The 25,936-nt window shown below is 44.9% G+C and overlaps 2 protein-coding genes across 3 annotated transcripts in view; both read left to right on the forward strand.

Annotated features, from left to right (window-relative positions):
- Positions 1–24,544, forward strand: part of MED1 (mediator complex subunit 1) — a 40,098-nt gene extending 15,554 nt beyond the window's left edge. For both annotated transcript variants that reach the window (XM_008271398.4, XM_070060760.1), the window contains 10 exons: positions 993–1,067; positions 1,901–1,974; positions 2,658–2,747; positions 7,278–7,389; positions 7,890–8,014; positions 9,200–9,318; positions 10,375–10,576; positions 15,033–15,128; positions 15,244–15,349; positions 18,178–24,544. In XM_008271398.4, coding sequence (XP_008269620.2) covers positions 993–1,067; positions 1,901–1,974; positions 2,658–2,747; positions 7,278–7,389; positions 7,890–8,014; positions 9,200–9,318; positions 10,375–10,576; positions 15,033–15,128; positions 15,244–15,349; positions 18,178–21,421 — 4,243 coding nt within the window. In that variant the 3' untranslated portion in view covers positions 21,422–24,544. The remainder of the gene's footprint in view (positions 1–992; positions 1,068–1,900; positions 1,975–2,657; positions 2,748–7,277; positions 7,390–7,889; positions 8,015–9,199; positions 9,319–10,374; positions 10,577–15,032; positions 15,129–15,243; positions 15,350–18,177) is intronic.
- Positions 24,545–25,532: 988 nt separating this feature from the next.
- The window catches only part of FBXL20 (F-box and leucine rich repeat protein 20), a 123,356-nt gene continuing 122,952 nt past the window's right edge, over positions 25,533–25,936 (forward strand). Inside the window, exon 1 of the mRNA XM_002719337.5 lies at positions 25,533–25,922. Within this exon, the coding sequence (XP_002719383.2) occupies positions 25,875–25,922 (48 nt within the window). The 5' untranslated portion in view covers positions 25,533–25,874. The remainder of the gene's footprint in view (positions 25,923–25,936) is intronic.

Here is a 25,936-nt window from a genome sequence, read left to right on the forward strand (position 1 = left end):
TTATGTTTTGGAAAAATTAGAATCAGTTCATAAACCATTTTGTGTTTAGAAATTTGCCAGCTCTTGTGCCACATGTCATTATTGATTCCTTCTCATCTTAGAATCCATAGCTTAGCTTCTGACTTTTTATTATTATTTTTTTAGATTTTTATTTTCTCTATTTGAAAAGCAGAGGTACAGCTTGAGAGGGAGAGATAGAGAGAGAGATCTTCCATTCACTGGATCACTCACCAAATGGTTGCAATGGCCAGGACTAGGCCAGGCTAAAGCCAGGAGCCTATGGGTCTGCCTAAACTCTTGGTCCATCTTCCACTCAGGCACATTAGCAGGGAGGTGGATCAGAAGAGGAGCAGCCAAGATTTGAACTGGTGCTTATGGAGCCTTAAACCACTATACTACAATGCTGGCGCCTCATTTTTATTTTTAACCTATGTGGGATCCTGTTAAATTCTTTGGTTCTTGTAAACAAATAAAAATAAGCTTTGATAGTGATAAAAATTACTGTTTTAACATTTTAAAGTTGATTGTTTTTTTGATGTTGAAGATTTATTTATTTGAAAAGCAGAGTGACAGAGAGAATGAGAGACAGAAAGCAAGAGAGAGGTCTTCCATCTGTTGGTTCATACCCCAAATGGCTACAACAAACAGGGCTGGGTCAGGCTGAAGCCAGGAGCTAGGAACTCCATATGAGTCTCCCACATGGGTGGTAGGGGCCCAAGTACTTGGGCTATCTTCTACTGCTTTCCCAGTTGCATTAGTAGGACGCTGGATTGAAAGTGGAGCAGCCAGGCCTTGAACTGGCACTCATATGGGATGCTGGCATCACAAGTGGTAGTTTAATCTACTGTGCCACAATACCAGCTGCTAAAGATGATTCTTTTAAAAAATATTTTTGTTGCCTCCAGTATAGATTTGTCCTCTAGGTGTCTATATCAATTTTTATGTGTGTATGTATGTCTATTTTTTAACTCATATTCTCATCTACTCTCCAGTAAACTGAAGACTAAAATGTACTTGGCTCTCCAATCTTTGGAACAAGATCTATCTAAAATGGCAATTATGTACTGGTAAGAATGACCAAAGAGTCAATTCTGTGTGACTCTTGGTTTTTCACCCAGGGCTTGTTAAGGTCCTAATTAATACATCTATGTTATAGTTGTATATTTTGCTATATTATATGTAGTTGTATACAATTTATGTATCTCTTTACACATCTTTTTCTGTTTTGTTTAAAGACATTTATTTATTTATTTGAGAGGCAGAGTGACAGAGAGAGATCTTCCATCCACTGATTCACTCCCCAAATCTCTGCCACAACTGGGGCTGGGCCAGACTTAAGCCAGGAGCCATGAACTCCATCCAGGTCTCCCACAGGGGTGTCAGGGACTCACATACATGAGCCATCACCTGCTGCCTCCCTGGGTATGCATTAGCAGGAAGCTAGAATCAGGAGCAGATCAGCCAGGATTCAAACCAGCACTCTGACATTGCGGGCATCCCAAGTGACAGCTTAACTCTGTCACAACACTCACCCAGTGTATCAAATATCACAGTCATCTTCTTTCCTTCTGAGATGAGGACTGCATTCTATCTTCTGAGTATGACATTGCTAAATTGCTGGTTATTATTTCATAAGTTTTATTGGAAAATTTGTCAGTGTTGAACTCCTATCTCATACATAATAGCTGTAATTTTTGCTCACCATATTACATACTGGTACTTGGATATACCTTTATTTTGAAAATGAAATACTCTTGCTATATGTCTTATTGCAGAACAAAGCCATTACCATTATGATAGTATTAATAAGACTTCCAAGAACTGAATTCAGTATCACACCTTGCACTGAGACCTTCAGGGCTTAAATATGCAAGCCAAACATAGATGTTTTATCTTGCAGGAAAGCCACTAATGCTGGGCCCTTGGATAAGATTCTTCATGGAAGTGTTGGCTATCTTACTCCAAGGAGTGGGGGTATGTGATCCTATTTTGATTATCTAGAAAATGTCTAATTTTAGTTGTAGGGTCATTTTTTTAAACGGTTATTTATTTGAAAGGCAGAGTTACAGAAGCAGAGGCAGAGAGAGAGCTTCCATCTGCTGGTTCACTCCCCAAATGGCCACAATGGCCAGAGCTGAGCCAATCTGAATCATGGAACCAGGAACTTCTTCCAGGTATCCCAACTGGATGCAGGGGCCCAAGGACCTCGGCCATCTTCTGCTGCTTTCCCAGGCCATAGCAGAGAGCTGGATTGGAAGTGGAGCAGCTGGGGCTCCAACTGCCACCTATATGGGATGCCGGCATTGCACGTGGCGGCTTAACCCGCTATGCCAGAATGCCAGGCCCGGGTTATTACTTTTAAGTTTATCTTGGTTTATAAAGATATAAACAGAGGGTGAACACTGTTAGTCATTTGTGTATTTTGTAATGATTTCTCAAGTATGAACAGTCACTCATTTCTTTTTCAGTTGTGCAAAGTAATTTATGGCTCCCAGAATCAATACTTAATCTTCTGTAGTATTTTATAAACTGCTTTGGAGCATGACTCCTCATATCAGTCGAACTGTTTTCTAGTTTATAGGTCTATAGAAACGTGAAGTTTCCCTTTATTTAAAATTTATTTATAAAGCTACAATGATGAGTTTCATTTTTCATAGGTCATTTAATGAACATGAAGTACTATGCCTCTCCCTCTGACCTGCTGGATGATAAGACTGCATCTCCTATCATTTTACATGAGAATAATGGTAAGACTTTAAAGAAATTAATGCTGTTTTCAGATTTTTACTTTTTTAATGAGGTAAAGTGAGAAAGGGAGCATGTGTCTGCTAGCTCACCACCCAGATTCCTGCAGAAGCCTGTTGCTGGAGCTGGGAGATGGAAATTCAATCCAGGCCTCCTGTGAGTGGCAGGGACTCACCTACTTGAGCCATTACTGCTGCCTCCCAGGGTCTACATTAGTAAGAATCTAGAATCAGGAGTGGAATGTGGACTTGAACGCAGCTACTTCATTGTGGAATGTGGTTGTGTTAACCTCTAGGCCAAGTGTCAGCTCCTCATTGTTCGTTTTTTTTTGTTGTTGTTGTTTTTTGTTTTTTGTTTTTTTTTTTGACAGGCAGAGTGGACAGTGAGAGAGAGAGACAGAGAGAGACAGGTCTTCCTTTGCCGTTGGTTCACCCTCCAATGGCCGCTGCTGCAGCTGGCGCACCGCGCTGATCCGTTGGCAGGAGCCAGGATCCAGGTGCTTTTCCTGGTCTCCCATGGGGTGCAGGGCCCAAGCACCTGGGCCATCCTCCACTGCACTCCCTGGCCACAGCAGAGGGCTGGCCTGGAAGAGGGGCAACCGGGACAGAATCCGGCGCCCCGACCGGGACTAGAACCCGGTGTGCCGGCGCCGCAAGGTGGAGGATTAGCCTATTGAGCCACGGCGCCGGCCCATCATTGTTCGTTTTTAATATTTATTTGAAAGACAGAGATCCCAAAAAGGTAGATACCTTTTGTTTTTCCTGATTTGAGGTAACTAATAGAGTACCTGAAATATCATGTATTGGAGTGAAATAGACATTTTGAGAATCAGTGATTGTTTTTAGCCATGTCTCTTTCATAGGAACAGTGTTTTGTTTTCTCTTCATGCTATTTGTTGAACTCCTTTACTTAGGGTAGGATTAACTAAACAATCATTAAGTGTATTGAAAAAAGATCATTGTAAAAATTAAGAGTGAGAATCTGAGAGGGAGGGGGAGGAGGAAGGGTTAGAGTGTGGGTTGGAGGGAGGGAGGGTGGGGGGGAAGTCCACTTTGTTCCTAAATGATATAAAGGAAATATATGAAGCTTGTATAAATTAAATATATAAACAAAAAAATAGAGATTGATCGTTTTTCCATCCACCAGTTCAGTCCCCAAATGCTACAACACTCAGGCCTGGGTCAGGCAAAAGCCAGGAGCCAGTAACTCCTTCGTGGTAGTCTACATGGGTAGCAGGGGCTCGAGTACTTGTTCTGCTGCCTCTCCAAGTACATTAGCAGAAAGCTGGGTTAGAAGCAGTATAGTTAGGACTCGAAACAGTACTCTGATATGGGACGTCAGCATCCCAAGATGAAATTTAACCAGCTGTGCCACAGTGCTGGCATTCCTTCAGTGTTTTAAAAATATTTAAAAAGTCTGAATGTCCAGTGTACCTGTAATTTCTGTTTTGCTACCCCTTAATGAGTTTACTGTCCTTACTATTTGCACTTGATATAACACACACATATTTACATCCATAACAAATGCAAATATACATATCTGTATGAAAACACATATACAGGGGATGGCATTCCAACCTGTTGTGCAGCAGGTTAAGCCACACGGCCTGTGATGCTGGCATCCCATATAAGTGCCAGTACTTGTCCTGGCTACTGGACTTTTCTTCTTCTGCTGCTGCTGCTGCTGCTGCTTCTCCTCCTCCCCCTCCCCTCTTCTCCTCTCCTCCCCCTCCCCTCCTCCCCTCCTCCTTCTCTCCTCCCCCCCTCCTTCTCTCCTCCCCCCTCCTCCCATCCTCCCATCCTCCTCTTCCCTTCCTCCTGTCCTCTTCCCCTCCTCCTCCTCCCCTCCTCCCCCCTCCTCTCCTCCCCCCCTCCTCCTCCCCTCCTCCTCTTCCTTTCCTCCTCTCCTCTTCCCCTCCTCCCCCCTCCTCCTCTCCTCCCCCCCTCCTCCTCCCCTCCTCCTCTTCCCTTCCTCCTCTCCTCTTCCCCTCCTCCTCCTCCCCTCCTCCTCTCCTCCTCCTCTTCCCTTCTTCCTCTCCTCTTCTCCTCCCCTCCTCCTCCTGCTCCCCCCTCCTCCTCCTCCTGCTCCCCCCTCACCTCCTCCTCCTGCTCCCCCCTCACCTCCTCCTCCTCCCCCCTCCTTCTCCCCTCCTCCCCCCTCCCCTCCTCCTTCTCCCCTCCTCTTCTTCTCCTCCCCTCCTCCTCCCCACTTCTCCTCCCCCCTCCCCTCCCCCTCCCCTCCTGCTATCCTCCTCCCCTCCTTCTCCCCTCCTCCTCTTCTCCTCCTCCTCCTCTCCTCCTTCTTCTTCTCCTCCTCTTTTTTTTTTTTTTTTTTTCCCAAGAGACCGAGAGAACAGGAGATAGAAACCACGTTTTCAGGAACAAGTCCTCTTAAAACTTTGACAGGGAGTGCTCAGGGAGGTAGGCACAGTGAATCCCATTAGAATGGGGGTAGAGCTGAGACTGGTGATTGGGCTATATGGTCACCAAGCCAGGAGCTTCTTCACGAAGGACTTGGGCCATCTTCTACTGCTTTCCCAGGCCATAGCAGAGAGCTGGATCAGAAGTGGAGCAGCCAGGACTTGAACTGGTGCCCATATGAGATGCCAGCACTGCAGCAGTGGCTTTACCTGCTATGCCACAGCGCCGGCCCCTAAATACATCTTAAAAAAAAGAAAAACAACAGAACATATACATGTTCATCACAGTAGCTTAATAAGAACTTTGTAACAAATGAATAGATAGGGGCCGGCGCTCCAGCATAGCAGGTGAGGCTGACGCTGCAGTGCTGGCATTCTCATATGGACGCTGATTCAAGTCCTGGCTGCTCCACTTCTGATCCAGCTCTCTGCTATGGCCTGGGAAAGCAGTGGAAGATGGCCCAGGTGCTTGGTCCCCTGCACCTGCGTGGGAGACCTGGAAGAAGCTCCTGGCTCCTGGCTTCAGATCAGCACAGCTCCGACCGTTGTGGCCATTTGGGGAGTGAACCAATGGATGAAAGATCTCTCTCTCTCTCTCTGCCTCTGCCTCTGCTTCTCTGTAACTGTGCCTTTCAAATAATGAACAAATCATTTTTTATTAAAGAAAGGTATTGGGGCCAGTGCCATGGTGCACTAGGTTAATCCTCCCGCCTGCGGTGCTGGCATCCCATATGGGTGCCGGTTCTAGTCCTGGTTGCTCCTCTTCCGGTCCAGCTCTCTGCTGTGGCTTCGGAGAGCAGTGGAAGATGGCCCGGTTGCTTGGGCCCCTGTACCCACATGGGAGACCAGGAAGAAGCACCTGGCTCCTGGCTTTGGATAGGCACAGCTCCGGCTTGAGGCCATTTGAGGAGTGAACCAATGGGAGGAAGACCTTTCTCTGTCTCTTTCTTTCACTGTCTGTAACTCTACCTGTCAAATAAATAAATAAAATCTTTTAAAAAAAGGGTATCTTCAAGCATTTCTGTGTTATGAAGACATTTTTGTTTTTTTGAAAGATGTATTTGAAAGGCAGTGAGAGACAGCCGGCGCCGCGGCTCACTAGGCTAATCCTCCGCCTTGCGGCGCCGGCACACCGGGTTCTAGTCCCGGTCGGGGCACCGGATTCTGTCCCGGTTGCCCCTCTTCCAGGCCAGCTCTCTGCTGTGGCCAGGGAGTGCAGTGGAGGATGGCCCAAGTCCTTGGGCCCTGCACCCCATGGGAGACCAGGATAAGTACCTGGTTCCTGCCATCGGATCAGCGCGGTGCGCCAGCCGCAGCGCGCCAGCCGCGGCGGCCATTGGAGGGTGAACCAACGACAAAAGGAAGACCTTTCTCTCTGTCTCTCACTGTGCACTCTACCTGTCCAAAAAATAAAAAAATTAAAAAAAAAAAAAAAAGGCAGTGAGAGAGAGAGAGAGAATCTTCCATCTACTGGTTCACTCCCCAGATGACTGCAATGGTTGACCTGTGCAAGACCAAAGCCACGAGCTGTTTATTGGGTCTCCCATGTGTGGGCAAAGACTGAAGCAGTTGGACCATCTTTCTCTGCTTTCCAATGTGCATTGGTGGGAATTGGAAAGTGGAATATCCAGGAGTTGAACCAGTGCCAATAGGGGATGCCAGCATTGCAGGCAGTGACATAACCTGCTGTGCCACAACCCTTGTTCCTATCCATTTTTTTTTTTTTTAAGATTTTTATGTATTTATTTGAGAGGTAAAGTTACAGACAGTGAGAGGGCGAGATGAAGAGAAAGGTCTTCCTTCTGTTGGTTCATCCCCCAGATGGCCACAACAGCCAGAACTGCACCGATCTGAAGCCAGGAGCCTCTTCCTGGTCTCCCACGTGGGTGCCAGGGGCCCAAAGACTTGGGCCATCTTCCACTGCTTTCCCAGGCCATAGCAGAGAGCTGGATTGGAAGAAGAGCAGCTGGGACTAGAACTGACGCCCATATGGGATGCCGGCACCGCAGGCAGAGGATTAACCCACTGCGCCACAGTGCCGGCTCCCCATCCTATTTATTAATATGTTGTGATTCCCACATTGTGGTAAAGAATACACTTTTTCTTTTCCTAGTTCCTCGGTCTTTGGGCATGAATGCATCAGTGACAATAGAAGGAACATCTGCTATGTACAAACTCCCAATTGCACCATTAATTATGGGGTCACATCCAGTTGATAATAAATGGTAAGTTAAACATAAGTCCAGTTATGGTAGCAAAGTCCACGTTTTTAACTTTTAAGGCCAGTATGAAAGAAATACTTCATTTGGCTTTCCCCTACTTGAATTTCTAGAGTTTAGCTTTTTGTTCTATCCATTTATTTCTCTTTGCTCACTATGTATTTGAATGTTTCTGTGCTGAAGCCTGCTCGGAGAACACATTCTCTGCTGAGAAAGAAGAGAACTGGGCTAATTCCTGTGGTTGAATGATTTCTCCATTTTATGTTGATTTGGAGTTGTTTTGGAGTAATAACTGGGAAATACGCTTCAGGATAAATCTTTGATTAAATACTTCAGCATTAAATAGTATGTTTTGGAATTGTGGGAGGGCACTTCAAAGAATGGCAGACTTTTGATAGACTTTGTAAGTATGTGTGAGATACATACATGTTTGAGAACAGGTATTTGGCTTTTTCATTTTTATATCAAGTCAAAATCCAACTCTTCCCTTGCTCTTTGTTTTGAAGGACCCCTTCCTTCTCTTCAGTCACCAGTGCCAACAGTGTTGATCTTCCTGCCTGTTTCTTCTTGAAATTCCCTCAGCCAATCCCAGTATCTAGAGCATTTGTTCAGAAACTACAAAACTGCACAGGTGAGCTTTGAGCATTAGGAGCTATAACTCATTATATTTTTATTTTTATTTATTCTAGAGGTAGAGAAAGAGAGGGACAGAGAGGGCTTCCACCTGCTTGCTGGTTGAATTCCCAAATGCCAGCAGTAGCTAGTGTCTAGGCTGGGACTTGGTGGGAGCTGGATTCAGGTCTCCCACCCAAGGGTTACAGAAACCCAATTCCTTGAGCTGTCAGCATTGCCTCCCAGGATCTGCATTAGCAGGAAACTGGAGGCAGGAGAGAGAGCCCAGGTACTCTAGTCTGGGACTCAGGCGTCCTAATCCCTAAGTTGAATGCCTGCCTCTGTTCACTTGTAAGTGTGAAAAGGAAACCTTAATTGTAGATTATCTTAGGCATCTTTAAAGATTTTTTGTTTATTTGAGAGGCAGAGTTACAGACACAGAGAGGGAAAGACAAAGAAAGGTCTTCCATCTGCTGGTTCAGTTCTCAAGTGGTCGCCTCGGCCAGAGCTGAGGTGATCCGGAGCCAGGAGCTTCTTCCGGGTCTCCCACACAGGTGAAGGGACCCAAGAACTTGGGCCAACCTCCACTGCTCTCCCAGGCCACAAGCAGAGAGCTGGATTAGAAGAGGAGCAGCTAGGACTCCAACCGGCACCCCATATGGGATGCTGGTGCCGCAGGTAGATCTTGGCTTACTATGCCACAGCACCAACCCCTCTTTAAGTTTTATAGGCCTTAGGGCCAGTGCTGTGGCAGTGGGTTAAAGCCCTGGCCTAAAGTGCCGGCATCCCATATGGGTGCCAGTTCTAGTCCTGGCTGCTGCTCTTCTGATCCAGCTCTCTGCTATGGCCTGGGATAGCAGTAGAAGATGACCCAAGTCCTTGGGCCCCTGCACCCACGTGGGAGACCCAGAAGAAGCTCCTGGCGCCTAGCTCCGGATTGGCACAGCTCTGGCCATTGTGGCCATCTAGGGAGTGAACCAGTGAATGGAAGACCTCTCTGTCTCTACCTCTCCCTGTAACTCTTTCAAATAAATAAAATAAATCTTTAAAAAAAAAAGTTTTATAGGCCTCAAAAATTACTGGTAACACTTATTAAGTACTTCTTGAATAAATGGGCCAAAGAATGTAAAAATCATGAAGAGAATACTGAGCGGTCAACATTTGTATCTTAATGAGATTATTATATTGGTTCTTGTTTTTCCAGGAATTCCATTGTTTGAAACTCAGCCAACCTATGCACCCCTGTATGAGCTGATCACTCAATTTGAGCTGTCAAAGGACCCTGATCCAGTACCTTTGAGTCACAACATGCGATTTTATGCTGTAAGTAATGCCCACTAAAGCTAGAATGTAATAGGTTTTATTTAGACCCAAGATGAGAAATTTTCTTCATAACATTATCGAGGTCAGATAACTTCCTTTTGGACTGTTGGATCATATTGTGTTTCCTCACTTACGCAAGAAATTACAGAAATCTCTGAAACCTATTGAGGAAAAAAGGCATGAGTTTTCAAGTCAGGAAGCAACAATGTTCAATTATTTGTTGAAATTTCATATGAAATTCTCTTAATGGCATTCTGAAATTGAGTAAGCTTAGAAGTATGTATTAAGTGTTCATACTATTGAATTCTTTGAAGTGCCATGAATGTATTCTGTGGAAACCTCCTTCAACTACATAAAGAGAAGAAAATGTATAAATTATGAAAGTTTCTAAAATCATGTTTGGGCTTGAATTAGAATTTTTAAAAATAATAGTTTCGCAATTCTGCATTATATGGAGTGTTTTATTAAAAAATACAGATTTTGTACTAACCATTTAGAAATGTTTTTAGTAAAGATTTCTGATGTAATTTTTTTATATTTTCATTCATAGAGAAGGCAGAGAGACAGACACATATTTCCCATCTGCTAGTTCATTCCCCAGCTCTCTGCCATAGTTGGAAAGAAGCCAGGAACCCAGAATTCAGTCTGGGTGTCCTGCATTGGTGGCAAGGACTCAACCACTTGACCCATTACTGCTGCTGCCTAAGGTGCCATTAGCAGAGCTGGAGTCTGCAGTGGAGCTGGGACTCAAACACGACACTTTGATACGGGATGCAGGCACCCATGCACCATCTTTACTGCTATACCAAATGCTTGCTGCCACGTTAGCTAATGAACCTAGTAGCATAGAGCTTTTACTAAATAGGGATCTTTCCAGAATAACGAGTAATTGGTTAGCATTTATAATACTAACTACTTGAAGAATTTACTGTGGGGTTTTATTGCTCCCCCAGATTTTGCTGTACTTTTTTTGAGGAGCAGGTTTCTTCCGGGACAGCTTGTGGTTGGAGCACAAAGGGAAAGTAAATAGTACTCACTGATGTTCTTTTTGCTCAGGCTCTTCCAGGTCAGCAGCACTGCTATTTCCTCAACAAGGATGCCCCTCTTCCCGATGGTCGAAGTCTGCAGGGAACTCTTGTTAGCAAAATCACCTTTCAGCATCCTGGTCGAGTTCCTCTTATCCTCAATATCATCAGACACCAAGTTGCCTATAATACCCTAATTGGAAGCTGTGTCAAAAGAACTATTCTGAAAGAAGGTACTGCCTTTCCTTTTGATATATTTAGTGAAAGATGGAAACTGACTACTCCAGTGGTTTTTCAAAATTTTTTTTTTGAGTTTTTTTTTTTTTTTTTTTTTGACAGGCAGAGTGGACAGTGAGAGAGAGAGACAGAGAGAAAGGTCTTCCTTTTGCCGTTGGTTCACCCTGCAATGGCCGCCGCGGCCGGCACACCGCGCTGATCCGATGGCAGGAGCCAGGTACTTATCCTGGTCTCCCATGGGGTGCAGGGCCCAAGGACTTGGGCCATCCTCCACTGCACTCCCTGGCCACAGCAGAGAGCTGGCCTGGAAGAGGGGCAACCGGGACAGAATCCGGCACCCCGACCGGGACTAGAACCCGGTGTGCCGGCACTGCAAGGTGGAGGATTAGCCTAGTGAGCCATGGCGCCGGCCCTTTTTTTGAGATTTTTATTATTTGAGAGGCAGAGTAACAGAGACAGAAAGGTATCTTCTGTTTGCTGGTTTGCTCACCAAATTGCCCTAACAGCCACGGCTAGGCCACACCCAAACCAAGAGTATAGAACTTCATCCAGGTCTTCCACTTGGATAGTAGAAGGCAAAGCACTTGGACCATTTTCCACTGCTTTTTTAGTTGAATTAGCAGGCAGATGGATCAAAAGTGGAGTAGCCAGGAATTGAACCCAGACTCTGAAATGAGATGTTGGTATCTCAAGCTGCTGCTGAATATACTGTGCCATAGTACCAGCCCCTCGAGTGGGTTTTGAATTTGGTGGCCCATGAAAATCACCTATGGAGTTTTTAAAACTCCAGGTGCATGAGTTTCACCCCAAGACGAACTGAATTAAGACTCTAGTGGAAAGATTAGCGAAGGCAATGTAACCACAAATTATTCTGATGAAATCATTGTGTAGATTGGCATTTGGGAGCCTCTTTTTTTTTCCTCCTTATTCTGGCATATTCTATGTGTTTTTTTGTTTGTTTTTGTAAATCTGAACTCAGTCCCAACACGGTTTGTCTCTCTCTTTTTAAGATTTATTTTATTTATTTGAAAGGCAGAGTTACAGAGAAAGGTAGAGACAGAGAGAAAAGTCTTCCATCCACCGGTTCACTCTCCAAATGGCTGCAATGGCCAGAGCTGGGATGATCCAAAGCCAGGAGCCAGGAGCTTCTGTGTTCTGCACGTGAGTGCAGGATCACAAGCACTTGGGCCATCCTCTGCTGCTTTCCCGGCCATAGCAGAGAGGTGGCTTGGAAATGGAGCAGCTGGAACTTGAACCGGTGTCCATTTGGGATGGGCTTTAACCCACTGAGCCACGGCACTGGCCCTCTGTATTTTAAGGTCAATCATGATAATCAGTTTCCTGGTTTATGAACACATTTTCTTTTTACCTGTTTGTTGCCTTCTCAGTAATTCTGAATTTTCAGGATCATCTATAAAATCTCTTGTATGTACAACTGAATGACTTCCTTTTCATATTAAATGGATCTACAGCACTTACAGTTCTCTTCAGAAAAGAAAATGCTTGTGCAGGTCTCTGTATGGGCAGTCTTAAAATATTTGACGCATAGTGTTCAGAGACCTTGTGGGTCAGATGGAATGTAAGGTGGGATCTTCTAGGTGCTTTGTTAGTTATTACAGATCAAGGAGAACATACGGTTTTCCAGTTCCATCCATTTTGTTATGAATGACAGTATTTCATTTTTTTTTTAAACCATTGTATAGTATTCCATGTGTACATAGCCCATATTTTTTTTTTAAGTTTTATTTACTTGGAAGAGTTATAGAGAGGCAGAGGTACGGAGAGAGAGAAGTCTTCCATCTGCCAGTTCACTCCCCAAATGGCTGCAATGGCTGGAGCTGGGCTGATCCAAACCCAGGAGCCAGGAGCGTCTCTCTGGTCTCCCGCATGGGTTCTGGGATCCAAGCATTGGGCCATCTCTCACTGCTTTCCCAAGCCATAGCAGAGAGCTGGATCGGAAGTGGAGCAGCCAGGACTAGAACCAGCGCTCATGGGGGATGCTGGCACTGCAGGCAGGGACTTTTACCCACTACGCCACAGCACCAGCGCCTCCATAATTTGTTTATCCAGTCTTTAGTTGATAGATGTTTGAGGTGCATCCATATACTAGCTATTGGGAATCGTGGTGTATGGAGGCCTCTTTTTTTGCAGTGTATTTTACTCTTACTCTTTACTCTTTCTCATATACCTTGTAGAAGGAAGACATCAGAGTGCTATAGTGAGACAATTTCTTGATATGTAAATTTTGGGTTATGACACTGATTTTTAGCTTTAGTCCTTATGGTTTTTTGTTTTTGTTTTTGTTTTTTTGTTTGTTTGTTTGTTTTTTTTTTTTTTGACAGGCAGAGTGGACAGTGAGAGAGAGAGACAGAGAGAAAGGTCTTCCTTTGCCGTTGGTTCACCCTCCAATGACCGCTGCAGCCGGCGCATCACACTGATCTGAAGTCAGGAGCCAGGTGCTTTTCCTGGTCTCTCATGCGGGTGCATGGCTCAAGGACTTGGGCCATCCTCCACTGCACTCCCTGGCCACAGCAGAGAGCTGGCCTGGAAGAGGGGCAACCAGGACCAAATCCGGCGCCCCGACCGGGACTAGAACCCGGTGTGCCGGCGCCACTAGGTGGAGAATTAGCCTAGTGAGCCGCGGCGCTGGCCTTTTATTTTTTATTTGTTTATTTTTTTATTTATTTTTGACAGGCAGAGTGGACAGTGAGAGAGAGAGAGAGACAGAGCTCTAGTCCTTATTATATTTTCCTTTTCCATTCTTTGGAGAACTTAATCATAAAATTTTTCTAAGCTGGAATGTGTGCCCTTTTCTCTCTCAGGATTTTGGAATGCTGATGTTTTTCAAATACAGTTTGCTATTAGAGGCCTTGATGTAAATTTTGGCTGTTCTAGTTAACCAAAGTTAATTTTCTACCTGAGTCATAAAGCACACCAGCAATAGATATATATCAGTGGGAATGATAAAGAAGAAGAATCTGGGAAGATAAATTAGGAAATAGCTTTCATGGGAATGAGAATGTCTTTAAAAATGAAGTTTTCGGGCCGGCGTTGTGGCTCACTAGGCTAATCCTCTGCCTGCGGCGCTGGCACACTTGGTTCTAGTCCCGGTTGGGGGCGCCAGATTCTGTCCTGGTTGCTGCTCTTCCAGTCCAGCTCTCTGCTCTGGCCTGGCAAGGCAGTGGAGGGTGGGCCAAGTGCTTGAGCCCTACACCCGCATGGGAGACCAGGAGGAAGCACCTGGCTCTGGCTTCTGATCAGCCTGGTGTGCTGGCCGCAGCGGCCATTTGGGGGGTGAACCAATGGAAAAGGAAGACCTTTCTCTCTGTGTCTCTCTCTCACTGTCCACTCTGCCTGTCAAAAAAATAAAAAATAAAATAAAATGAAATTTTCAAGAGTTGGATTAATGACATAAAGCATAGACAAGCAAATTTGTGACCCTTCTATTTTGCCTGTTTGAATCCTTGGAGAATTGTCACATAACTTCAGGGCATCTCAAAATGAGTTTTCCTAAGATAGTTTTGGAGCTAATCCTACAGAGATACATGCTTTTCCTCCATGAAACTGTGTGATCCTGTGTCTTGGCTGCCAGAATGACTGGCCTAAGCACCTGTGATGATGGTTAGTTAGATAGATGTATTTGCCTAAACATACTTCATCATTTTAGAATATAGCCTCTATTTCTGCTCATTGAATTACAGGCTACACAGATAAAAGCTGCAAAAATGATAGAAAGCAGGGGTGAAGTCAGTGGTTCTGGATGTCTGCTTATCAAACAGAATAACAAAACTCCTTGTGGCCATTTTTATTTCCAGAATTCACTTTTTTTAAAAATATTTATTTATTTATTTGAAAGAGTTACAGAGAGAGGGAGAGACAGAGATCTTCCATCTGCCTGTTCACTCCTCAAATGGCCACACTGATTGGGCTTGGGCCAGGCTGAAGCCAGGAGCCAGGAATTTCATCCGGGTCTCCTATGTGCAGGGGCCCAAGTACTTGGTCCATCTTCTACTGCTTTCCCAGGAGCATTAGCAGGAAGCTGGATTGGAACTGGAGCAACCAGATCGCCATCTGTGCCCATATTGGATGCTGGCATCACAGGCAGCAGCTTTACCTGCTACACCACAGGGCTGGCACCAGAATTTACTTTCAAAGTAGTGTGTTTACATCTGCCAAAATCTCTTACATTATAGGAACTAAATATCTTCGTGTAGAAAGTTGAAGTTTCTTTTTTTAATTCTTGTTTTGGAGAAATTTATAATAAACTGGCAGATTCCTTTTAATTTTATTCCTTCTATCTGTAGAAGATAAATTGGTATTTTTGTGTGAAAAAGTATGAAATTTAGTTTCTATGGAGGACTAGAAAATTTTACTCTGTATATGTAAGAATACTTATTTGTCTCAGTCTCCCATTTGGTTGACTGTTTTGTGATCTTTTTCATTGTCTTTTAGATTCTCCTGGGCTCCTCCAGTTTGAAGTATGTCCCCTCTCAGAGTCTCGTTTCAGCGTATCTTTTCAGCACCCTGTGAACGACTCCCTGGTGTGTGGTGAGTTATGTGGATGGCTGACTATCCCATGGGAACAATTTGCTCCCTGTATCTTTTTTCTGAAAGTCAGAAACTGAGTCTATCCCAGATATTTCCTGTATATTTTGTCTTTCAGTTGTGATGGATGTGCAGGACTCAACACATGTGAGCTGTAAACTCTACAAGGGGCTGTCAGATGCACTCATCTGCACAGATGACTTCATTGCCAAAGTTGTTCAAAGGTAGCACTGGCCCTTCTCCATCAACATCCCATTAAGAGAACTAAGAAGAATGTGTTTGCAGTACTAGAGTGATTAAAGACAATCATTTAGTCATTGCTTTGAATTCATGTGTCTGCTTTTGGATTTAAAAGTGTCATGAGGTTTTGTTTTTTTGTTTTTTTGTTTTTTTTTTTTTTTTTTTTTAAATCATTCTGAGAGTAACAGGAGTTAAGGTAGGTAAGTTCAGTCCTGGTGTTAGGGTACTTCAAGGTAGCAAAGAGCTGAAATGAAGTACACTTTTTTGAAAAGTTTACCCTCTTTTGCCTTTTTTTTTTTTTTTTTAAGGATTTATTTATGTATTTGAAAGTCAGAGTTACACAGAGAAGGAGAGGCAGAGAGAGAGAGAGAGAGAAAGGGAGGGAGGGTGGAGGGAGGTGTCTTCCATCTGCTGGTTTACTTCCCAGATGGCTGCAATGGGTACACCAATCTGAAGCCAGGATCCAGGAGCTTCTTCCGGGTCTCCCACATGGGTGCAGGGGCCCAAGGATTTGGGCTATCTTCTACTTTCCCAGGCCATAGCAGAGAACTGGATTGGAAGTGGAGCATCCGGATCTTGAACCGGCGCCCATATGGGATGCCGGCACTGCTTAACTGCTATGCCACAGCGCTGGTCCTGCCTTTATTTTTATCTATCTATCTATTTATCTATTTATTTATTTATTTTAGATTTGAGAGGCAGAGTTACAGACAGAGAGGGAAAGACAGAAAGATCTTGCACCCATTTGCTTCACAAATGGCCATGAAGGCTGGAGTTGGGCCGATCCAAATTCAAGAGCCAGGATCTTCTTCTGTGTCTCCCACGTGGGTGCAGGGACACAAACTCTTGGGCTGTCTTCTGCTGCTTTCCCAGGCCATAAGCGGCGAGTTGGATCAGAAGAGGAGCACCCAGAATTTGAGCCAGTGCCCATATGGGGTGCTGGTGCCACAGGCAGAGGCTTAGCCTACTATGCTACAGTGCTGGCCGTGCCATGTTTTTTTTTATAGTTCTTTGGGAAGATTTGTTTATTTGTTTGAAAGAGTTACAGAGAGAGAGGAGAGACAAGGATCTTCCACCTGCTGTTTGGCTCCCCAAATGGCTGAATGGCTAGGACTTGCCAGGCCAAAGCCAGGAGCCAGGAGCTTCATGCAGGTCTCCCACATGAGTGCAGAGACCCAAGGGCTAGCGCCGCGGCTCAATAGGCTAATCCTCCACCTGCGGCACTGGCACATCAGGTTCTAGTCCCGGTCGGGGCGCTGGATTCTGTCCTGGTTGCCCCTCTTCCAGGCCAGCTCTCTGCTGTGGCCAGGGAGTGCATTGGAGGATGGCCCAAGTCCTTGGGCCCTGCACCTGCATGGGAGACCAGAGAAACACCTGGCTCCTGGCTTCAGATCAGCGTGATGCGCCGGCCGCAGCGGCCACTGGAGGGTGAACCAACGGCAAAGGAAGACCCTTCTCCCTGTCTCTCTCTCTCTCACTGTCCACTCTGCCTTGGGCCATCTTCCGCTAGTTTCCCAAGCACATTAGCCAAGAGCTGGATCAGAAGCAGAGCAGCTAGGTCTTGAACCGCTGCCCACATGGGATCCATGCTGCAGACAGCAGCTTAACCTGCTGTGCCATAGCACCAGCCCCTTCTTTTGCCATTTTTTAACTGATCTAACATTAAATGGCAGTGTGTCAGAAGATACATAAGCCACTCAGCTTCCCAGACATTAATTTATAAATTTAACATTTTTTTTTTCCATAGGAAGAGCTAGCAGCCTATTTTTGTAAATGGATTTTATTGGAACACTGCTATTCATTTACTTGTGTGTCAGATTTCAAGCTAAGTTGACAGCAGTGGACAGAACATATGATGTTCCAAAGCCTAAAATATTGCTACATAGACCTATAAGAGAAAGTTTGCTGACATATTCTTTGGGGGACAGTATTTTTACATGTATGTTTATAAGTTATGAAAAGTGCTTTGCTTTATAATAAACAAGAATTCATAGCAGCAGTAGCACTTTTCACAACATTGTAGCTTTGGGATGATCTAAGCCATTAAAGTTCAGAACTTGTTGAATAAAGAGATTTTTTTTAAGTGCTAATTAGTTAAAGTAAATCATGTCCTATCAGTTACAATATGAAATCCCCAAAGGAAGCCTTTTTTATGTTTTACTTCCATTATTACCAATTCTTTTTAGTTCAATATGAAATATAATTACTTGTATTCTTATTTATGATTTGCTTTTGGTATTTTTTTATCCTTTTTTTTTTTTTTTTTATTTGACAGTTAGTTAGTGAGAAAGAGAGAGAAAGGTCTTCCTTTTGTTGGTTCATCCCCTAAATGGCCGCTACAGCTGGAGCTACGCAGATCCGAAGCCAGGAGACAGGTGCCCCCTCCTGGTCTCCCATGCCGGTGCAGGGGCCCAAGCACTTGGGCCATCCTCCACTGCCTTCCAGGGCCACAGCAGAGAGCTGGACTGGAAGAGGAGCAATTGGGACTAGAACCCGGCGCCTGTATGGGATGCTGGCGCCGCAGGTGGAGGATTAACCAAATGAGCCACAGTGCCGGCCCCAGTGTTTTTTTTTATAAGAGGTTAATATCAACTACTCAGTCCAATTCTTTTTGGGATAAATTTACCTGGTATTTGATAATACCACCATTGCTTTACAGATTACTTGCTTTCTGTGAAAACTGCTTACAGCAAGCCTCTGGGGGCTTATCTAAGTCTTGGGCAAAATTGGAGCCTGTTTTCCAAAATCAGAAATTGATTTCATTCAGCAGCCAATGCAATGTTAACTTTGTTTTTTCCATCTTATCTTTCAGATGTATGTCCATCCCTGTGACGATGAGGGCTATTCGGAGGAAAGCTGAAACCATTCAGGCCGACACCCCAGCACTGTCCCTCATTGCAGAGACAGTTGAAGACATGGTGAAAAAGAACCTGCCCCCGGCTAGCAGCCCAGGGTATGGCATGACCACAGGCAACAACCCAATGAGTGGTACCACTACACCAACCAACACCTTTCCGGGGGGTCCCATTACCACCTTGTTTAATATGAGCATGAGCATCAAAGATCGGCATGAGTCGGTGGGCCATGGGGAGGACTTCAGCAAGGTATCTCAGAACCCAATTCTTACCAGTTTGTTGCAAATCACAGGGAACGGGGGGTCTACCATTGGCTCGAGTCCGACCCCTCCTCATCACACGCCGCCACCTGTCTCTTCGATGGCCGGCAACACCAAGAATCACCCGATGCTCATGAACCTTCTTAAAGATAATCCTGCCCAGGATTTCTCAACCCTTTATGGAAGCAGCCCTTTAGAAAGGCAGAACTCTTCTTCCGGCTCACCCCGGATGGAAATGTGCTCAGGGAGTAACAAGACCAAGAAGAAGAAGTCATCAAGATTACCACCTGATAAACCTAAGCACCAGACTGAAGATGACTTTCAGAGGGAACTATTTTCAATGGATGTTGACTCACAGAATCCTATCTTTGATGTCAACATGACAGCTGACACACTGGATACGCCACACATCACTCCAGCTCCAAGCCAGTGTAGTACTCCCCCAACAACTTACCCACAACCGGTACCTCACCCCCAACCCAGTATTCAAAGAATGGTCCGACTATCCAGTTCAGACAGCATTGGCCCAGATGTTACTGATATCCTTTCAGACATTGCAGAAGAAGCCTCTAAGCTTCCCAGCACTAGTGATGATTGCCCACCCATTGGCACCCCTGTTCGAGATTCTTCAAGCTCTGGACATTCTCAGAGTGCCCTCTTTGACTCTGATGTCTTTCAAACTAATAATAATGAAAATCCATACACTGATCCAGCTGACCTTATTGCAGATGCTGCTGGAAGCCCCAGTAGTGACTCGCCTACCAATCATTTTTTTCCTGATGGAGTAGATTTCAATCCTGATTTATTGAACAGCCAGAGCCAAAGTGGTTTTGGAGAAGAATATTTTGATGAAAGCAGCCAAAGTGGGGACAATGATGATTTCAAAGGATTTGCATCTCAGGCACTAAATACTTTGGGGGTGCCAATGCTTGGAGGTGATAATGGGGAGACAAAGTTTAAAGGCAACAGCCAAGCTGATACAGTTGATTTCAGTATTATATCAGTAGCCGGTAAGGCTTTGGGTCCTGCAGATCTTATGGAGCATCACAGTGGTAGTCAGAGTCCTTTATTAGCCACTGGGGACTTAGGAAAAGAAAAGACTCAAAAGAGAGTAAAAGAAGGCAATGGTACCAGTAATAGTAGTCTGCCAGGGCCAGGGTTAGACAGCAAACCTGGGAAGCGCAGTCGGACCCCTTCTAATGATGGGAAAAGCAAAGATAAACCTCCAAAGCGGAAGAAGGCAGACACAGAGGGAAAATCCCCATCTCACAGTTCTTCTAACCGGCCTTTTACCCCACCTACCAGTACGGGTGGATCCAAATCTCCAGGCAGTTCAGGAAGATCTCAGACTCCCCCAGGTGTTGCCACCCCACCCATTCCCAAAATCACTATTCAGATTCCTAAGGGAACAGTGATGGTGGGCAAGCCTTCCTCTCACAGTCAGTATACCAGCAGTGGTTCTGTGTCTTCCTCAGGCAGCAAAAGCCACCATAGCCATTCTTCCTCCTCCTCTTCCTCGTCTTCTGCTTCCACCTCAGGCAAGATGAAAAGCAGTAAATCAGAAGGCTCATCAAGTTCCAAGCTAAGTAGCAGTATGTACTCTAGCCAAGGGTCTTCTGGATCTAGCCAGTCCAAAAATTCATCCCAGTCTGGGGGGAAGCCAGGATCCTCTCCCATTACAAAGCATGGGTTAAGCAGCGGCTCCAGCAGCACCAAGATGAAACCTCAAGGGAAGCCATCGTCACTTATGAATCCTTCTTTAAGCAAACCAAACATATCCCCTTCTCATTCAAGGCCACCTGGAAGCTCTGATAAGCTTTCCTCTCCAATGAAGCCTGTTCCTGGGACTCCCCCGTCTAAAGCCAAGTCCCCTATCAGTTCAGGTTCTGGTGGTTCTCATATTTCTGGAACCAGTTCAAGCTCTGGCATGAAGTCATCTTCAGGGTTAGGATCCTCAGGCTCATTGTCCCAAAAAACTCCCCCATCATCCAATTCTTGTACAGCATCTTCAGCCTCCTTTTCCTCAAGTGGATCTTCCATGTCATCTCAGAACCAGCATGGGAGTTCCAAAGGGAAATCTCCCAGCAGAAATAAGAAGCCTTCTTTGACAGCTGTCATAGATAAACTGAAGCATGGAGTTGTCACCAGTGGCCCTGGGAGTGAAGACCCAATGGATGGCCAGATGGGGGTGAGCACAAATTCTAGCCATCCCATGTCCTCCAAACATAACATGTCAGGAGGAGAGTTCCAGGGCAAACGCGAGAAAAGTGATAAAGACAAATCAAAGGTTTCCACCTCTGGGGGCTCAGTGGATTCTTCTAAGAAGACTTCAGAGTCAAAAAATGTGGGGAGCACAGGTGTAGCAAAAATCATCATCAGCAAGCATGATGGAGGCTCCCCCAGCATTAAAGCCAAAGTGACTTTGCAGAAACCTGGGGAAAGTAGTGGAGAAGGGCTCAGGCCTCAGATGGCCTCTTCCAAAAACTATGGCTCTCCACTCATCAGTGGTTCCACTCCAAAGCATGAGCGTGGCTCTCCCAGCCACAGTAAGTCACCAGCATATACCCCCCAGAATCTGGACAGTGAAAGTGAGTCAGGCTCCTCTATAGCAGAGAAATCTTACCAGAACAGTCCCAGCTCAGATGATGGCATCCGACCACTTCCAGAATATAGCACAGAGAAGCATAAGAAGCACAAAAAGGACAAGAAGAAAGTAAAAGACAAAGATCGGGACCGGGAGCGGGACAAAGACCGAGACAAGAAAAAATCTCATAGCATCAAGCCAGAGAGTTGGTCTAAATCACCTATATCTTCAGACCAGTCTTTGTCTATGACAAGTAACACAATCTTATCTGCAGACAGGCCCTCAAGGCTCAGCCCTGATTTTATGATTGGGGAGGAAGATGATGATCTCATGGATGTGGCCCTGATTGGCAATTAAGAACCTTATTTTTAAAACAAACATAGCCAGAGGAAAAAAATACGTTTATAGGCAACCACCATACGGGATGAAGTCAGGTCTGATTTTTAAGAATCCTAAATGGCAAGGCTTAAAGCTGGGTGAATTTATAAAGGCATAGTCAGACCCTACTAAAGAGATCATATGGTTTGAGTGGTTATCAAGAATTTCTTGTTCTTTGCCAGAAAGAAAAACTTAAGATACTTGCTTAAGGAAGGGAGGGGGGTGGGAGGGGTACAGGGAGAGGGAAGGGTGCGAAAACAGTTTTGTGGGAAATATTCATATATATTTTTCTCCCTTTTTCCATTTTTAGGCCACGTTTTAAACTCATTTTAGTGCATGTATTTGAAGGGCTGGGCAGAAAATGAAAAAGCAATACATTCCTTGATGCATTTGCATGAAGGTTGTTCACCTTTGTTTTGGTAGTTGTCCATTTCAGGCATGGGCAAATGAAGGACTTTGGTCATTTTGACACTTAAAGTAATGTTTGGTGTCTTTACTAGGAGTGATTGGGGGAGGGAAGATGATTCTAGCTATTTATTTGTAATATTTTAACCCTTTATCTGTTTGTTTTTATACAGTATTTCTTTCTAAATCTATGAGGGTTAGGGTTCAAAATGATGGGAGGCAGAAGAGTAAGGCTTATTTGATGGTAGAGAGCTTGTAGCTCATGCTGATCCTGTAGCATCAAGCCCAGGCAGATTAGTCAGAGCCCGCCTTTGGAGTTAAATAGAGAAACCAAAATGACATTTTTATTTTAGAACATTTTTTTCATAGGGTTCAGACATCATAGGAATATTACGAGCTACCTTCCTGTGGAGGTATTGCTTTATAATCTTAAAAAAAAAAAAAAAAAGCTGGGGTGGCTTTTAGGAAAGTAAACATGTTTTCAGATGAGTAAGGTTTAACGGATAGCCTTCCTGACTCAGTGGCATGAAAACCATTACAGAATTAATAGTTCTCCTATTTCCATATGTGCCAAAAGTCTGCATCCCAGCATTTTGATTGCAGGAGAACTGATGCCATTCCTACTAGCTGGGCTCTTGTCTCTCTTCATCATAAAGAAGGAGTCTAGACTTTAATCACTCCGCTGTATGTTCCCTGAGATAAAACAGTGAAAATTTTGCAGCCATAGTTCACTTAAAACAATTTCAAGCTCACTTGAAGTAATGGGGCCTGGAATGCTAGGTGAGCATGAAGATAAACCCTTGCTACTATGTAGCAACACAATTGGACCTTTTTGGATAAATAGGTCTGAGTCTGGATTCTGGGGGACATCAATAAGAAGCCCTTCTCCTAAATATAGAAATCCAGAAGACCATTTTAAGTGCAACCGAAGTTCTCAGTATTTGGAGGGTCCTCTCAAAATTCTGCGGCCTTACTTTGATTTTGACACCTGCACTGTGCCATTCCTGATGACTCCATTCAGGATCTGTATCAGCGGGACGGGGCATAGTCCCCAGCACAACTCTTCTGGATTAAAAAAAAAAAAAAAAAAAAAAGCCAGGTGATTCATATGTGTTTATGTGTGTCATAAAGTGGAGTGACTTCATCAGATATGGAAGAAGATTTCTATTTTCAGCTCTTTCTGCAGGTTGGATTAGCATAGAGTTGGAAAATCAGCTTTGGCTTTCTTTCCTGACTGTCTCTCATTTCCTCTGGTATTCTCCCCTTTCTGGTCATCAGCTCTCAACAACTCTGCCACTTTTGTGTCCCAAGGTAATAAAGAAGTAGGAAACGAAACATTGCAAAGTGGAGCAAGAAAAGTTATCAGTTACCGTATCAGAGTCAAATGTCTTTGGGGGACACTGAGGTGATACCAGAGTGCTTTATCTTGTGATGCTGATACAGTAGCAACCTCTCAGACATGCAACCAGGTTGGATTTCTCACAAGTTTGTCACCTAGTTTTGAATCCTATCTCAATGGTTTCTGCAGGAAAAAAAAAAGTTACATGGTTTTTAAGTTTGTTCTGGGTGGGGAAAATCTTATGGGGAATGTACTGTATAATATCAGGGGCTCAGCTCCCCCAAGCAGAGCCAACAAATACCAAAATGAGTAAACTGGGAAGCTTTTTCTCTCTTTCTGTCTTCATCCCAGATCAAAGAATCCCGAGTTAGGATCTGGATGAAGGATAAGCCCCTGAATTGTCGATGGGCACACCCCACACACTGACCCAGCATCTGAACTTGCTTAACAGGGAGCCGGGGCTAAACTGCTTCACCCTGCCTGGGAACCAGGGAGCACTGCATTTCTCCACAGGGTGGAGGAGAAGAGGCAGAATAAACCAAGCCTGGGACACCTCCCTCCTGTCTAGGTGTACTCACTCTCCTGTTTCAAAAGACGGCAAGGACATGAAGTCAACTTCTACCTATCTTCTGCTGCTGGTGTCTTATGTATTCTTAGTTTGACCTGATTCCTCTTTTGTCTTTTGTCTTTATATATTAGGGGTTCTTGGTCAAAACCTGCTCTGATGTACATGAAAATTTCAGGTTCAAATTCAATGTGTCTTAAAACAAGTATTGGGGGGGAGGGGGACGAAGCTGGATGTAATTGCCAAAACTGGCTTGAGGTTGAAGATTCTTGAAAAGATTTTCCTTCCTCAGGCCTAACTCTGAAAATCTAGTGCAGCAATATCATGAATTCTCAGAAGCCCTTTCAGGGAACCAGTGAATGAATCATACAGTATCCACAGTTGAGTCACTTAAAGCAGATGTCAGTATAGGAAACATTATTCATAATCACTGGGCAATCACATTGTATTTTTTTCCTTTCTGTCCCTGCCTCCCATTTATTTCTATCCTCGAATTAATTTTTTTTGTGCAAGGGCAGGACATAAATCTCAAAAATTGGATTGGGAGACATACTCAGCTATGTAAGAGCTGAGCTTTAAATTTTGAGTAAAAATGTACATCAGGAGCAGCTGGGGAGGGTCTTTTCTAAAAAAGAATCTTTCAAATTTGATTTTCTGTGCGTATGGCCGTTCTGTAAATACTTTGGGGTTTTTCATTTTTTTGAAAGTAGACAAAACCTGTGGGATTTTTTTCCCGAAACATTACAAAAGAATGTTTATTTACATGCAAATAAATTTCTTTGATAAAAAGCAATAAGCCTATGTGTAATGAGATTTTAACCTTCAAATCGTTTTTGTGTTCAGCTTTCCAAAAAATCCAGTTCAAAAGAAGAGCAAAAACTAAGTATCTTCTGGAGTGCTGCTTGAAATGGGTCCACTGGAATGGCTAACTGATAATTCTTTGTAACAGTTTTCTTAATTACATTATATTTTTGTGTGTGTACCCGATATTACCAGTCTGTTCTTAGGAAGAAGATGAAACTTTGATGAGACTAAACTAAAAGGCTGTTTTATACCACTGGCTGAAGCAAAGCAAAATACTGAAAGTATCTGGGGGAGGAGATTATAACACCTAGATCAGGGTTTGTGGGCCTGAGAATCGAGTTTTCTGAAGGTAGGTTCCTTCCTTAGGGAGTGCTCTCTAGAATAAAAAAAAAAAAAAGTCACTGAGTGCTTTAGGGGTTGGGAAATAAGCTTTCCAGCTGAAATAATGCTTTTCTTAAAAGATTTGCAGCGCACTTAACTGCTTTTAATACAGTTCATTTCTTAGATTCATAACAAGCCAGTTAATAAAACTAGTAATTAAAAGGGGTGTGAAGACTAACTTAACTGCTTTGGAAGCATACAATTAGAAACAGTACTGGGGCCATAATAGCTGGGGTTTACGATGCAGTTTCTCACATTTCATGTCTGGAACAGGATTCTGCACTTTTCTGCTCCTTGAAGGGGCAACTCTACTCTGGATTATTCCTTAACTCGTGGGGTTTCAGTCATCAACCCCGGGACCTTAAAGGCTCGAGTAGTTAAAACAGCAGGAGAACACAGATGAGCTCCTACACTGGGAGCCTAAGAGTCAGAAGAACGTCCTAGTTTCCACTGGGCGAACGCCCCCGCCTACTCGCTCACACACGCTCGTTTCTCCCGCCAAAGTGGCGTCAGCGTCAGGCTCTCACCAACCGGCGCCCTGATTGGAGGACGGGCGAGCACCACAGCCCATTGGGCGCCCGCGGCGGCAGAGGGGCGGGGGAAGCCAAAGGCCCTTCTGCCGCACCCGCCCCCAACCCACGACGCGCGCCCCTCCCCCAGCCGGAGGAATGGTCGCCCGGCTTCAGCACTGCACCCCCTGACCCCGAGGTGCGGCGTCGCCGTCATCCCCGGAGCGGAGCGCTCGGCCTGCCCCTCGGCGCAATTAGCCCCTGCCCTCCCAAACCATGCACGAGCCAGACGTCCCGCAGCGGCCCCCCAGGCCCGCCTGCGGCACCCCGTAATGCAATCCACAGGGGCGGGGGAGGCGGCGGCGGCGGCGGCGACAGCGGCGGCGGCCACACTGCCCTAATCTAGAGACATCCAGAAAGAGGAGGAAAATGGCTCCGAGCAGGGACCGCCTGCTGCACTTTGGGTTCAAAGCGACAGTGAGTGACAGGGG

This window comes from Oryctolagus cuniculus, chromosome 17 (assembly GCF_964237555.1).
Source record: "Oryctolagus cuniculus chromosome 17, mOryCun1.1, whole genome shotgun sequence".
NCBI classification, from domain to species: Eukaryota; Metazoa; Chordata; class Mammalia; order Lagomorpha; family Leporidae; genus Oryctolagus; species Oryctolagus cuniculus.